Source organism: Saccopteryx bilineata, chromosome 4, assembly GCF_036850765.1.
Source record: "Saccopteryx bilineata isolate mSacBil1 chromosome 4, mSacBil1_pri_phased_curated, whole genome shotgun sequence".
Taxonomy (NCBI): domain Eukaryota; kingdom Metazoa; phylum Chordata; class Mammalia; order Chiroptera; family Emballonuridae; genus Saccopteryx; species Saccopteryx bilineata.
In genome coordinates, this window is record NC_089493.1 from 135,141,207 (window position 1) to 135,157,060 (window position 15,854).

A 15,854-nucleotide genomic window follows, 5' to 3' on the forward strand; every position below is an offset into this window, starting at 1 on the left:
AGCTCCAGGGAAAAGCACCCTGGTCTCATCTCTCCAGGCAGAGGAGAGCAGAGGCTCCATCTCCACACATGCTGCAGATGGCTTTTCCAGTCTACCTGAATCATTACCAGCTAGAAGAAGTGGACATTGGGACTTGGACGTGAGCTGCAAAGTATAGAATTGTGACAACAATTCCAGTGCCATGCGGACTTTTCCTGGACTCCTGCTCCTTGTGATAGCTCCTAACGGACTGAACTGGGGTTGGGTTGCATTCGCAGGGATTTGGAATAGTGTTGGTGCCAACTTGGACTTGGTGAACACGTTAAGGACACTACTCTTTTATGGATTCTTGTTGTATTGGTCAAGAATTTGCTTAAAGGCTTTAATCACAGTTAAAAAAAATATATATATATGACTGGATAAAGAAGATGTGGCACATATACACTATGATATACTACTCAGCTATAAGAAATGATGACATCAGATCATCTACAACAAAATGGTGGGATCTTGATAACATTATACGAAATGAAATAAGTAAATAAGAAAAAAACAAGAACTGCATGATTCCATACATTGGTGGGACATAAAAACGAGACTAAGGGACATGGGCAAGAGTGTGGTGGTTATGTGGGGGAGGGGGGGGGGGAAGGAGGGGGAGGGGGAGGGGCACAAAGAAAACTAGATAAAAGGTGACGGAGGACAATCTGACTTTGGGTGATGGGTATGCAACATAATTGAATGACAAGATAACCTGGACATGTTTACTTTGAATATATGTACCCTGACTTATTGATGTCACCCCATTAAAATTAATCAAACTTTATGTATAAAACCAAAAACAAACAAAAAAACCCTGAAACCATAAAACTCCTTGAAGAAAACATATTCATTGCTCTCAGCTATATTTTGGGGGGATGTCTCCTCAGACAAGGGAAACAAAAGAAAAAATAAAAGAAAACCATCAATAAAACGAAATGAAAAGACAGCCTACTTAATAGCAGAACATATTTACCAATGTTACATCCAAAAAAGGGTTAATATCCAAAATATATAAAAAACTAATATAACTTAACAGCAAAAACCCCCAAACAATCCGATTAAAAAATGGGCAGAGACCATGAAGAGACATTCCTCTAAAAGGACAGACAGCCAATAGACATATGAATAGATGCTCAACATCACTAATTATCAGGAAAATGCAAATTAAAACTACAATAAGATATCACTTCATACCTGTCAGAATGGCTATTATCAATAAATCAACAAACAAGTGTTGGCAAGGATGTAGAGAAAGGGGGCCCTCCTGCACTGTTGGTGAGAATGTACATTGATACAGCCACTATAGAAATCAGTATGGAGGTTCCTCAAAAACTTAAAAATAGAACTACCATATGACCAACCAATTACACTTCTAGGTATTTATCTGGAGATATCCAAAACACCAATCTGAAAAGATCTATGCACCTCTGTATTCACTACAGCATTATATACAATGACCAAGATATGAAAACAACCTAAATGTCCATCAGCAGAAGAATGATGATGTGGTACATTTACAATGGAATATTAATCGGTCATTAAGAAAAAAAAAAAACCTTGCCATTTGCAACAACATGGATTGATCCAGAGGGTATTAAGCTAAGTGAAATAAGTCAGAAAAACACAAATACCATACTATTTCACTTATATCTGAAATCCAAAAAACAAAACAAACAGAAACAAACTCATACAGAGAACCAATTTAAACTCAATGAAATATTATTTAGTAAAAGAATAAAATAAAAATGTGTGTGTGTGTGTACAGGAATGGAAAATAATACAATTAATAAATAATACTACAAAAATATACTGTTTTGCATACTCACAACTGTAAACCTATGTTTGCCCACCCCAGTATCTATAAACAGAAGGCAGTATAGCACAAAATAAGTTGATTTGTAAAATGATATAAATAAAATTCTATTCATGTATTAAAAATTCATGTATTAAAATACATATGTGAGTGTACTTATATATGCATATACATGTTTTCCTTAACACAGAAAAAAGCCTGAAATATACATACAATGTACTCTTGTGAAGGGTAGGTATTCAGAAAGGCACATGACTTCATGATATAGTGTATGAAACAAGCCAAATATATATAGAAAATGCTGTTCTTTACCCTCACCAATAGAATAAACACCCTAATTAAAACAAAGATTCAAAGATTTTCATCATGGTACATTTTAGTAAAAAACTAAAAGCAATCTAGCCCTGGCCGGTTGGCTCAGCCGTAGAGCGTCGACCTAGCGTGCGGAGGACACAGGTTCCATTCCCGGCCAGGGCACACAGGAGAAGCGCCCATTTGCTTCTCCATCCCTCCGCCGCACCTTCCTCTCTGTCTCTCTCTTCCCCTCCCGCAGCCAAGGCTCCATTGGAGCAAAGATGGCCCGGGTGCTGGGGATGGCTCTGTGGCCTCTGCCTCAGGTGCCAGAGTGGCTCTGGTCGCAACATGGCGACGCCCAGGAGGGGCAGAGCATCGCCCCCTGGTGGGCAGAGCCTCGCCCTGGTGGGAGTGCCGGGTGGATCCCGGTTGGGCGCATGCGGGAGTCTGACTGTCTCTCCCTGTTTCCAGCTTCAGAAAAATGCAAAAAAAACAAAAACAAAAACAAAAAGTAAAAAAAACAAAAAAAAAACTAAAAGCAATCTAATGTAAGAAAGTTTTACAATTATTAAAAATGTTCCTAAAAGGTTGCTGGAAACGGGGAGAGACAGTCAGATAGACTCTTGCATGTGCCCGACCGGGATCCACCCGGCACACCCACCAGGGGCGACGCTCTGCCCCTCCGGGGCTTCGCTCTGCTGCAACCAGAGCCACTCTAGCGCCTGGGGCAGAGGCCAAGGAGCCATCCCCAGCGCCCAGGCCATCTTTGCTCCAATGGAGCCTTGGCTGCGGGAAGGGAAGAGAGAGACAGAGAGGAAGGAGGGGGGCAGGGTGGAGAAGCAAATGGGCGCTTCTCCTATGTGCCCTGGCCGGGAATCGAACCCGGGTCCCCCGCACACCAGGCTGACGCTCTACCGCTGAGCCAACCGGCCAGGGCCTAAAAGGTTACGTTTTAAGAAAATGTCTTAGACATATAAAAAGTATAAAGATTAAAAGAACCCATAAACTAAGCACCTAGATTAAGCACTTAATATAATTGTGCAATGACTCAGCACTTTATGATGTTAAGTGGAAAAACACCTCAGAACACAAAATTTGAGTGTTACTTCTGCTATGTAAAACAGTATGCAAAGTAGAAGTACATGAAAATGTCAACAATGGTTTTCATTGGGTGCTAAGGCTGTGTGGGTGACATTCGTATCTCTTTATACTTCTCCATTGCTAGATTTCTACAATAAGCTGTTATACTGTTACCATTTTTATAATTACAAAAATTTTCTTTTAGAAGAACAAAATTTTATTAGCACCATTACCTTGGGATCATGAACAAATGTATTTCCTTTGGTTCCAGGAGGAAAATCTCCAGTACAAATATATTTTAGACATTCAATGATGGTCTAAAGAAAGAAAAAAGTATATTATCTAGTCATAAAGGAACAACAAAAGTTAATCATAAAATATTTATTATAAAAATATTACCACAGAAAACATAAAGGATATAATCAGATAAAATTTGACATTAAACCTATAATACAGATACAACTAAGTGTTTTGCCAACTTGTATTATGAATTTACCTTTGCCACCCAGCTTAGTGTAGCCCAAGGTTCTCTTTACCAGGCCACAGTCACAGAGCTCCAGGGAAAAGCAACCTGGTCTCAACTCTCCAGGCAGAGGAGAACAGAAGCTCCATATCCACGCATGCTGCAAATGGCTTTTTCCAGTCTACCTGAATCATTACCAGCTAGAAGCAGCGGTCATTGGGACTTGGACATGAGCTGCAAAGTATAGAATGGTGACAACAATTCCAGTGCCATACGGACTTTTCCTGTGGGGAACTTTCCTGGATTCCTGCTCCCTGTGACAGCTCCTAACAGACTGAACTGTGGTTGGGTTGCATTTTTCAGGGATTTGGCATGGTGAGGGGGCCAACTTGGACTTGGGGAACATGTTAAGGACACTACTCATTTATGGATTCTTGCTGTATTGGCCAAGAGTTTGCTTAAAGGCTTTTAATCACTGTAAAAAAAAAAAGAGGACTAGATGAAGAAGATGGGGCACATATACACCATGGTATATTATTCAGCTAGGAGAAATGGTGATATTGGATCACTTATAGCGGAATGGTGGAGTCTTGGTAGCATTGTGCGGAGTGAAATAAGCGAATCAGAAAAAAACAGGAACTGCACGATTCCATACATTAGTGGGACATAAAAGCGAGACTGAGAGGCATGAACAGGAGTGTGGTGGCTATGGGGGGTGGGGGGAGGGAAGGAGGGAGAGGGGGAGGAGAGGGGGAGGGGTACAGAGAGAACTGGATGGAGGGTGGCAGAGGACGATCTCTCTTTGGGTGATGGGTATGCAACATAACTAAATGACAAGATAACCTGGAAATGTTTTCTTTGAATGTATGTACCCTGATTTATTGATGTCACCCCATTAAAATAAAAATTTATTTATATATATATATAAAAAAAAAGAATAATTGCTGGAAGTTCATAAAAAATTATATAGTTAAGAAAGTGTAATAAAAATAAAATAATTACTTGGGCCTGACCAGGTGGTGGCGCAGTGGATAGAGCATCAACCTGGGACGCTGAGAACCCAGGGTGGAAACCCTGAGGTTGCCGGCTTGAGTGTAAGCTCATCTGCAGCTCATCAGCTTCAGCACTGGGTTGCCAGCTTGGGCGTGGGATCGTGGACATGAACCCATGGTCGCTGGCTTGAAGCCCAAGGTCACTGGCTTGAGCAAGGGGACGCTGGCTCAGCTGGGGCCCTCCAGTCAAGGCATGTATGAGAAAGCAATCAATGAACAACTAAAGTGACACAACTATGAGTTAATGCTTCTCATCTCTCTCCCTTCATGTCTGTCTGTCCTTGTCTTTCCCTCTCTCTGTCTCTTGCCAAAAAAATAAAAAAGAATTATAGTATTTGGAAAAAATGCTGTTTCTATTTAAACCCTTTTAAGCTAATTTAATAATAACAACTAATGTAAAACATGGTTACCACCGTTAATAACACTATTGTATAATTGAAATTTGCTAAACTTAACTGTTTTCACTAAAAAAAAGATAAATAGGTGAAGTGATGGATTTGTTAATTAACTAGATGGGGGGATCCTTTTACCATTAGGTATTATCAAATCACCAGGATGTATGTATACTTTAAATACCTTATAATCTTTTTTTTTTTAAGCAAGAGAAAGACAGGAAGGGAGAGATGAGAAGCATCAACACCTTTGGCACTTTAGTTGCACACTGGTTCTCGTATGTGCCTTGACTTGCACACTGGTATCTCGTATGTGCCTTGACTAGGGGCTCCACTGACCCCTTGCTCAAGACAGCGACCATGGGCTTCAAGCTATGCTCAAGCCAAAGACCAGTGCTGGAGCTGGCAACCTCGGGGTTCCAAGGTTCGTCAGCATCCCAAGTCAATGCTCTATCCACTGCACCACTGCCTGGTCAGGTTAAATAGCTTAAAATTTTACATGTCAACTATACCTCAATAAAATTGAAATTTTTAAAAAAGTTAAAAGAAAAACACATCAAAACCAATGGCCAACAGTTACATAGACCTTATTATGCGCCAGGTATTGTGCTAACCACTGCTATATACAGTAATATTTCTCACATGAATCCTAGACTGTAGAAACTTTTACCTCCACTTTATAAATGAGAAAAGTAAGGTACAGGACATCTAGGTCACTCCTGCACAGCTAAAGTTAACGAATGGCAAGGCAAAAAAATTGTATTCAAGCAGCCAGTACTCATAAACACTATTCTAGTCTCCTTTACAGACCACTTAATACAATGCTAGGTACATAACATAATAGGCATTCAATAAATATAACATTTTTACATAAAAGTAGACAAGAGTCAGGCATTCAGCACTAAACCTTATCTTTTTCTCTACACTTTTAACAAAACTTCACTTAACCTTCTCCATGGTACACTAAAACTGCCTTGCTTTTTCTCAAGCCATCGTTCCAGAACCAACAGCTTCTTGGCTGTACTTTTTTCATAACTGCTTGTCCCGCCAGGGCCCAACTCAAATTTCTAAATATTCTCAGGGCTTAAAAAAAAAAAGCACAGTAAATAAGTTGCGCTCAATTTTTTGGCTAGGTAAGAGCATCCTAAAAACAAAATACAGGCATACCTCACAGATATTGCAGGTGTGGTTACAGACCACTGCAATAAAACGAGTGGTTTTTTGTTTTGTTTTTTTTTGCTAGTGGAGGGGCTTGCCTTCAGTTTGTAAAAAATATAGCACCTGTTGAGAGCCAATGAAACCACGTGCAATAAAATGAGGTCTGCCTGCAGTTTTGTAATTTAAGCCCCACCACATCAGTTTCATCTTAAAATTAAGCCAGTTATTTCCCACTATGCTTAAACAGTCGGCATACTTGTAAACTCACCTATTTAGTTTATAACTTTTTATTAAGTTCCTGCTTTGAGACAACTACTGGGAAGTGAGTGCTATGCTTTAGGAGCAAGGAGTGTTTAAAAAAATGAATTCACACAAAAAGGCTTCTTGTAGGCCTGAACTCTGGGAGCCCGGCTTCGTGGGCGTCTCGAGTAGACTTGTTCCGTCAGACAGGCCGAGACACCCTGAGGGTGCTGGGTCTGGGCGACTCTTGAGGTCGCTGGCCACGCCCCGGGGTCGGGGAGTCCCCCGGGGAACAGGCACTTCTGGGGCCCCGAGAACGAAGCCGTACTGACACCCCTCATCCTCATCAGCGTTCTTAACTCTCCAAGTATTTTATTCTCCAGATTTGTTGGAGGTCGATACCCTTAAACAGCAGGAGGTTACTCCGGACTTACCGTCTTGCCCGCCCCATTGGGCCCAACCAAAATTGTGAGGGGACTGAAGAAAGTGATAATTTGCTTATCTTTGTCCTCTATTCCAAAACTGCGCACGCCCAGAATGCTCATCTTTTCGATCCGGGACATGTTTGTAAATGTTTCTGATCTCAACACCAGGGTCCAATGGCCCAGCAGAGTTTAGTCGTGAGGCGCTGAGGGTCCAGGTGGGAGCGACGGCTCCGGCTGCAGCCCTTCCTCTCACACCGGCTTCCTTCCCGGCTGGCGGGCGGGAGGGGTGAGGGCGCCCACAGGAGACACAGAACACCAGCGGAGGAAGCCCACCACCGCTCTCACTCACACTCCCGCCTCTGCAGGCCGCGGGCCACGTGAGTCGCTACAGCGGGCGCGCATTCACGCCGCAAGCCCGGGGCACGCCGGGAAGTCGGAAGTCCGCGGTGCGTGCGCAGCTCTGCTCTCGGGCGCTGTTCCGACCACTAGAGTTGGGCGCTGAGTCTCGGGGGTGGCGGTGAATTGATGCTTCTTGTGGGGGTCGGGGCGCACGGAGAGGCGCTAACTCAAGGGGAGACAAAGATTTGTGACGTACAACAGTTCTCAAAGTACGATCCGGGAATGGAGGGGAGTGCAATGTCCCCTAACGTCAAAACTGCTTTTCTAAAAGTACTCAGACGTTATTTGCCTTTTCTACCCTCTTTCGCTCCCTAATGTAGTGTTTTCGCATGACGTGTGGTGACGCCATTGCAATAGGGACTAAAGAAATGTGTGCTTGTAGCTTGTATACTCTTGTGCTTTATAGAGAATCTCAATTTTAATTTCCAAGTGAGTAAATACTGATAGTTATAAACCACATAAAAGCTCTTTGGGTATGTGGTTGTACAACAGGGAATATACTCAGTAATACTGAACACTTGGACGATGGCAGAGGGTTACTGGACTTGTAGTAATCACATCATAAGGTATATAAGTCTGGAATCACTGTTGTACACCTTAAATTAATATAATATTGTAAGCCAACTCTTTTTTTTTTTGCATTTTTTCTGAAGCTAGAAACAGGGAGAGACAGTCAGACAGAGTCCCGCATGCGCCCGACCGGGATCCACCCGGCACGCCCACCATGGGGCGATGCTCTGCCCATCCTGGGCGTCGCCATATTGGGACCAGAGCCACTCTAGCGCCTGAGGCAGAGGCCACAGAGCCATCCCCAGCGCCCGGGCCATCTTGGCTCCAGTGGAGCCTTGGCTGCAGGAGGGGAAGAGAGAGACAGAGAGGAAGGAGAGGGGGAGGGGTGGAGAAGCAAATGGGCGCTTCTCCTGTGTGCCCTGGCCGGGAATCGAACCCGGTTCCTCCGCATGCTAGGCCGACGCTCTACCTCTGAGCCAACCGGCCAGGGCAACTCTTTTAATAAAAATAAAAATTTAAAGCTCTCTGGGGTCCTCAGTAATTTTTAGTAATATAGAGAGGTGCTTAAGAAAAGTCAAATGCTGCTATAAAACTAAAATGTTACACAAATATAACATGAAGGAAATATCACTCCTGTTAGTATTTTTTAAATCTAAAATGCCTTTACTTATTTTTTAATAATTTTAAATTTTATTCTATTGAATTTATTGGGGTGACATGGGTTAATAAAATCATGTAAGTTTCAAATGTACAACTCAGTAAAACATCATCTGCCTACTGCATGGTGTGCTCAATGCTCAAAGTCAAGTCTCTTTCCATCCTCATCTGTACCACTTTGCCCACTTCCACCCCCTCCCTTACCTCTGGCTATCACCATACTGTGTTGTCCCTGTCTATGTCTCATATATATATATTTTTTATTTGTTTGTTTGTTTAATCCCTCCATCTTTTTCTACCCAGGCCCCCCAATTCTCCTCCCCTCTGACAGCTGTCAGTCTTTCTATATATCTATCTATACTTGTGTTTCTATTTTGTTTGTTAAATTATTTTGCTGATCCGATTCCACGTATAAGTGACATCATACGGTATCTGTATTTCTCTGACTGGCTTATTTCACTTAGCATAATAATTTCCAGGTCCATCCATGCTGTTGCAAAAGGTAAGTTTTTTTTTCTTTTTATGGCCAAGTAGTATTCCATTCTGTAAATGTACCCGCTTTTTTATCCAGTCATCTACTGATGGGCACTTTGGCTGTTGCCAGAATATGGCTAGTGTAAATAATGCTGCAGTGAACATAGGTACATTTTTTTAAAACTGGGTTTCTTCAGGTGTATTCCCAGAAGTGGGATTGCTGGGTTAAAGAGTAGTTCCACTTTTAATTTTTTAAGGAAATTCCATACTGTTTTCCACAGTGGCTGCACCAGTTTGCATTTCCACCAACAGTGCACAAGGGTTCCCTTTTCTCCACATCCTCCCCAGCATTTGTTTGTTGATTTATTGATAATAGCCATTCTGACAGGGAAGAAGTGATACCTCATTGTGGCTTTAATTTGCATCTCTGATATCTAGTGACATTGAGCATTGTTTCATATGACCATTGGCCATCTGAATGACCTCTTTGGAGCGATGTCTATTCAGATCCTTTGCCAGTTTTTAAAATTGGGTTGCTTGTCTTTTTTTTTTTTTTTTTTTTTTTTGACAGAGAGAGAGAGGGACAGATAGGGACAGACAGGAAGGGAGAGAGATAAGAAGCATCGATTCTTCATTGCAGTTCCTTAGTCTCCTTAGTTGTTCATTGATTGCTTTCTCATATGTGCCCTGATTGGGGGGATACAGCAGAGTGAGTGACCCCTTGCTCAAGCCAGCGACCTTGGGCTCAAGCCACTGACCTTGGGCTTCAAGCCAATGACCTTAGGGCTCAAACCAGCAACCTCATAGACATGAGGTCATGTCTATGATCCTGCGCTCAAGCTGGTGAGCCCATGCTCCCAGGTGAACCTGTGCTCAAGCCAGCAACCTTGGGGTTTCAACCCTGGGTCCTCCATGTCCCAGTTCGACGCTCTATCCACTGAACCACTGCCTGGTCAGGCGGGTTGCTTGTCTTCTTGTTGTTGAGTTTTTATAAGTTCTTTATATATTTTGGAAAGTAACCCCTTATTAGATGTATCACTGGCAAATATGTTCTCCTGCAATGCATTTGCCTTTTCATTTTGTTGATGGTTTCCTTTGCTGTGCAAAAGCTTTTTAGTTTATTGGTGTATAAATATGCCACTGATTTTTTAGTATTAATTTTGTATCCTGCTACCTTACTGAATTCATTTATCAGTTCTAGTACTTTTTTGGTGGAGTCTTTAGGGTTTTCTATGTACAGTATCGTGTCACCTATGAATAATGACAGTTTTACTTCTTTTTTTCCAATTTGGATGCCTTTTATTTCTTCTTGTCTGATTGCTGTGGCTAGAACTTCTAGTACTATGTTGAATAAAAATAGTGAAAACAGACACCTCTGTCTTGTTTCTTCTTTTCAGGGAAACACTTCTAGTTTTTGCCCATTGAGATTGATGTTAGCTATGGGTTTGTCATATATGGCTTTTATTATGTTGAGTTATGGTCCCTCTAGTCCTCTATTTGCTGAGAGTTTTTATCATAAATGGGTGCTGGATTTAATCAAATACTTTTTCTGCATATGTGATTTTATCCTTCATTTTGATTTTGTTTATGTGCTGTAACACAGTTATTAATTTGTGAATATTGAACCAACTTTGTATTTTTGTATCCCTACAATAAATACCACTTTATCATGGTCTATGATTTTTTTAATGTATTGCTGGATCTTGTTTGCTAATATTTTATTGCGTGTTTTAGAATCTGTGTTCATCGGGGATATTGGCCTATAGTTTTCTTACTTGTGGTTTTGGAATTTTTTATCTGGTTTTGGAATTAGGATAATGCTGACCTCATAAAAAAACTTCTCTCCTTTTAAATTTCTTGAAGTAGTTTGAGATGGACTGTTGCTAGTTCTTCTCTGAATGTTTGGTAAAAATTCACTTGTGAAGCCCACTCCTATAAGTACTGACACAAGATAAGAATAGACTCCTTTCAAAAAAGAAAGTTTCAGTTATGCAAGATGAATAATAAGAGATCCACTGTATACCATAGTGCTTACAGTTAACAATACTATATTGCATGCTTAAATTTTTGCTAAGAGGGTAAATCTTATTGCTTTTACAAAAAATATGAATAAATAAAGAAGGTGGAAGAAAACTTTTGGAGGTGATGGATATGCTAATGGTAGTGACTGGAGTAGACATCTCCAAAGGCATCACATTGTATATATCAAGTATGTCTTATCAGTTTTACTTCTTGTGTCAACTTATTGTGTTAAAAAAATTAATGTAAAATAAGAGAAAGAGAAATTACCTTTTTCAAAAACAAGAATATTGTCTTTTGGAAACCAGTTTAATGGAAGGATATCACATGTAAGGATGGGTCTAGAGATAAAATTAAAAAAAAAACAATAATGGAAGACATTGAAATTAAAACAAACCAAAACTTTGGACTACTAATATAGAAAAATGTAAGAAACACTTTCTAATCACATACTCCCAAACAAATCTTTCATAGAACTTAAAAAGAAGCTAAAAATTTTCATGTCAAAGGATGCAAGTGGAGAGTGCCAGTGAAGAGTATTTGATGTAAGAAAATATAAAAGTGTCAGTTATTATAGTATATATTTTAAATTATCAATGGAACAAAACATTGAAATTTTACAGTAATGATTTATGTGACCAACCAAGTGTATGTAATAAAACAATAAAACTAAATTATTATTATTTTTTAAGATTTTATTTATTCATCTTAGAGAGGAGAGAAAGAAGGGGGGAGGAGCAAGAAGTATCAACTCCCATATGCACTTTGACCAGGCAAGCCCAGGGTTTCAAACCAGCAACCTCAGTGCTCCAGGCTGACGCTTTAATCCACTGCCCTGCCACGGGTCAGGCACTGAAAGCTAATTTTTTTAAGGTCAGGTTTACTGAAGCATGGTTTACATATACTAAAATTTAAACTTTCCAGTGTACAGTTCCATGAATTCTGACAAATGTAAACAGATGTATAACCACCAAGATCACTTTTTCACCACCGCCACCACCATTTAAACAAATATTTGGATACATACTTGGATGTTAGTAAGAAGAAAAAAGCAAAACTACATTTTACTTATCTAAGTTCCAGGTTAATCAAGATCTAAATATTTCTGAAAGCAATAAAAGAAAAACCTAGATATGTAATTACCCTCCCTTTTAAAGGAGAATTTTATGACTCAAAGTAACAAGAAGTTAGCAATGACTGGGACAACCAGATGTCTCCTTCTGTGGTCTTAACATGAAGTATCCAACATCATCTCTTACACAGTTTTTTTTTTTTAAGATTAAACTTTAAATACACCTTTTTACTCTCACAGAAATTAAGGATTAATTTAAGCTAATAACACCATAAGGATGGGAAAAACAGGCTCTCCTTGCCATTAAAACTAGAAAATTTTAAACAGTGCTATTTTTTTAAAGGACTTGCAAATTGAAAGAAATTTGAGTTACATGTATCCCAGATATAACACATGGCCCTGGAATTACTCCTGGTTTGAACACAGAGATATGAAGGGAATTTGCGGGATGCGTGGACAAACATTTTCTGAAAGTAGACTGGAAATTAACTGCTAAGAAGAATTATTGTTGGGTCCTAGATGGTTAGCTCAGTTGGTTAGAGTGTCGTGGGGAAACACCAAAGTTGCGGGTATGACCCCTAACCAAGGTGGGAAGCAACCAATGTGTGTACAGTTAAGTGAAACAACAAATATCTCTCTCTCTCTCTCTCTCTCTCTCTCTCTCTCTCTCTCTCCCCCCTTTTCCCCTTCCTCTCTGTCTCTCTAAAAACAATCAGTAAAATAAATAATTATTGTTGTTCATTATATTAGATGTGATAATACTTTGCTATGTAAGAAAATGATTATTTTTGAGCGCATCTTGAATGATATTTTTGAGTGTTAATGATAGTGTCATGCTTTCTGTCATTTAAAATACTTCAGGAAAAAATTATGAGTTGCAGAACAAATGGACACAAGGTAAATTCCTGTACAAAAATTTATATTTTTATAGGAAACCCTAAAACTAAGATAACTCAAGGAGGAAGGTGGAAAATATTTGCAATAAAAATGATTAATTTGTAAAAAAAAAAAAACTAAAAGGCAAATCAGTCTAGTTCCCAGTTCTCATTAAAGTACTACTGAAAAATGTTTGGTTTCGCTTATATCATCCGCAATGAAATGGAAAATAAAATAACCATGAGATATTATCTTATACCTTATTGTATCTCTTTATCCTTATAATACTTTCTCATTTAAATTCTTTTTCTAGTATTTGTATTTGTACATCAGCTTTACTTTGTTTACCATATGTCGTCTTTCTTTTTATCCCTTGATTTTCAACCTTATAATGTAATTTTCCATGAAGTATATCTCTTGAAAATAGCTGAGATGATTTTAATATATTTTTCAGTATCTTCCTTTTAATAGGTGATTTAATTCATTTTCGACTACTGTGATTTCTGAGAAGTTTGGAAGTATTTATTATTTGTTTTTTTCTGTGCTTTTTCTTTACTTTTTCTCCTTTCTCAGTTTCTGGCTTGATTATACATTCAATTTCTGTTATTTTAGTGGTTACTCTTAAAGTTTTTACATGTCTGTTCTGAAGTCTAAAGTTAATATCTTCAGCATCTTCCCAAACAGTATAAGAACCATAAAATGCACCAACCCTGATCACTCCTTCTGTCTCCTATTTTATTATTTAGTATCTTTGTTTCTTGCTGTCTTGAAATCCCTTAGATAAATTATTTTTAAACAGCATTATTTATTTAGGTTTACCAACATATTTGTCACTCTCTTTGATTACCACTGCTTCTGGCATCACACCTTCTTTCAGGGTTCATTTCACTCATTCCATTGGCAAAATGATTAAACCCTATTGCTAAAGAGCCTTCAGGGAAAGAAATCTATCTTGCAGTGCTGATGTCTGATTAAACAAAGTTATTTTTTAAAAGTACTTTACAAGTTGCAAAACACTGTAAAAATGAAAGAGATTTAATTTTTTTGTGCATTGAGTATTTTCAGAGGGGTGATCTGCTAAAATGTAACAAAAGCTTAAAAAATTATCACACAAGTTTCTTAGCATTAGGAAATATTTTTACAAATAATACAATAATCCCTGGCCAGATAGCTCTGTTGGTTGGATCATTGTCCTGGAGAATGAGGGTTATCGGATTGATTCCCTGGTCAGGGCACATACAGGAGCAGATCAATGTTCCTGTCTCTCTCTTTCTCCCTGACTCTCTCAAAAAAAAAAAAAAAAAAAAAAGAAAGAAAGAAAAAGAAAAAAGCAATGATACAATGAGCTTCCTAGTAGCATTGTTTATAATTGTGGAATACTGTAAGCAACCCAAATGTTGAAGTAAATGGTGGTACATCAATTTCAGCTAATAGCAGGTAACATTTAAAATAACAAGTAGATACATGAAGAAGTAATAATAAGCAAAAAATATAAACACAAATTGCATATATTTATTGATTAGAACTCCAAAGCTTTCTGTGTTAGTAAAGTTTGCAAAAAGTTATCACAAAACTGATAGTTGTTAGGCCAAAAGGAAGAAATTTTTTGTTTATTTCCTTATAATGTTATTTATTCAATAAAAAATTATTTTAAATGTATGCTTGAGGATTGAAATGATGAAGGTGAGAATAAGGTCAAAAAAGAAAGAGATACTATCATTTTACATTTAGTTACCAAAAAAATTTTGTGGCATCATGCCCAGTTGATTGATTAGAATCAGTTCATAGAAAAATCATTTGACCTTACATGACTACACAGTTAGTAAAAACCACAGTTAACAGTTTTCAAAATAGGTTGCCAACTTGGAAGCCACTAACAGAGATAAAGGTTTTTAGGGCAAAAGCATAGATGCTACTCACTAACACACCTTTTCAACAGTAATAAAAGTCCATTTTCTAAATGATATAATGACTAATAATTCTTAATTCTAAATACTGGTTGCTAATTTATTTCTGTTCTCCTTAGATTTTTAAAAACTGCCATGGAGTTCACATTGGCTCAGTCTCTAGCTTAGCCTTAAAGTTTAGCTCTTTTTGTTATGGGTCCTATCAAAGTTGAGTTTCCACAGTATTTGTGTTAATTTATTCAACTAATACAACCAAGTGGCTGCTTATTCATTCACTTATTTGTTCAACAAACATTAATTGAGTGCCTACAATAGGCAGGTCATTGAGAGTGAAGAGGTCAATTACATAAAATCCTTATTTTAAGTTTTTGTGTGTTTTTTTTTTGTTTTTTTTGCGAGGGAGAGTGAGCATGATAGAGGGAAAGACAAGGGACAGGAAGGGAGAGATATGAGAAGCATCAACTCATAGTACGGCACCTTAGTTGTTCATTGGTTGCTTTCTCATATGTGCCTTGATCAGAGAGCTCCAGCCGAGCTAGTGACCCCTTGTTCAAGTTAGTGGCTTTGGGCTCAAGCCAGTGACCATGAGGTCATGTCTATGATCTCATGCTCGAGTCGGTGTCCCTGCCCTCAAACTGGTGAGCCTGTCCTCAAGCTAGTGAGCCTGCGCTCAAGCAGGCAACCTCAGTTTTGAATCTGGGTCCTCAGCATCCCAGACCGATGCTCTATATACTGTGTCATCACATGGTCAGGAAAAATCCTCATTTTTAAGGTGCTCACAGTCTAGCAAAGTCAAAAGGTCCCAAGTCTATAACATTTATAGGAAACAAAGTCTCTTTAATAACAATTATAAAAATAATTACTTTTTTCAATGTGCAATGTTATTTTTTTTTAATTTTCCATTGATTTGAGAGAGAAAGGGAATGGGGAAAAGAGGAGAGAAATAGAGAGAGAGAGAGAGAGAGAGAGAGAGAGAGAGGCATCAATTTGCTGTTTCATTTA

The 15,854-nt window shown here is 38.9% G+C and overlaps 1 protein-coding gene across 3 annotated transcripts in view; it reads right to left on the reverse strand.

Annotated features, from left to right (window-relative positions):
• Positions 1–7,318, reverse strand: part of RAD50 (RAD50 double strand break repair protein) — a 104,593-nt gene extending 97,275 nt beyond the window's left edge. For all 3 annotated transcript variants that reach the window (XM_066278396.1, XM_066278395.1, XM_066278393.1), the window contains exons 1-2: positions 6,948–7,318; positions 3,442–3,525 (exon numbers count right to left, since the gene is read on the reverse strand). In XM_066278396.1, coding sequence (XP_066134493.1) covers positions 3,442–3,525; positions 6,948–7,076 — 213 coding nt within the window. In that variant the 5' untranslated portion in view covers positions 7,077–7,318. The remainder of the gene's footprint in view (positions 1–3,441; positions 3,526–6,947) is intronic.
• Positions 7,319–15,854: the final 8,536 nt, after the last annotated feature.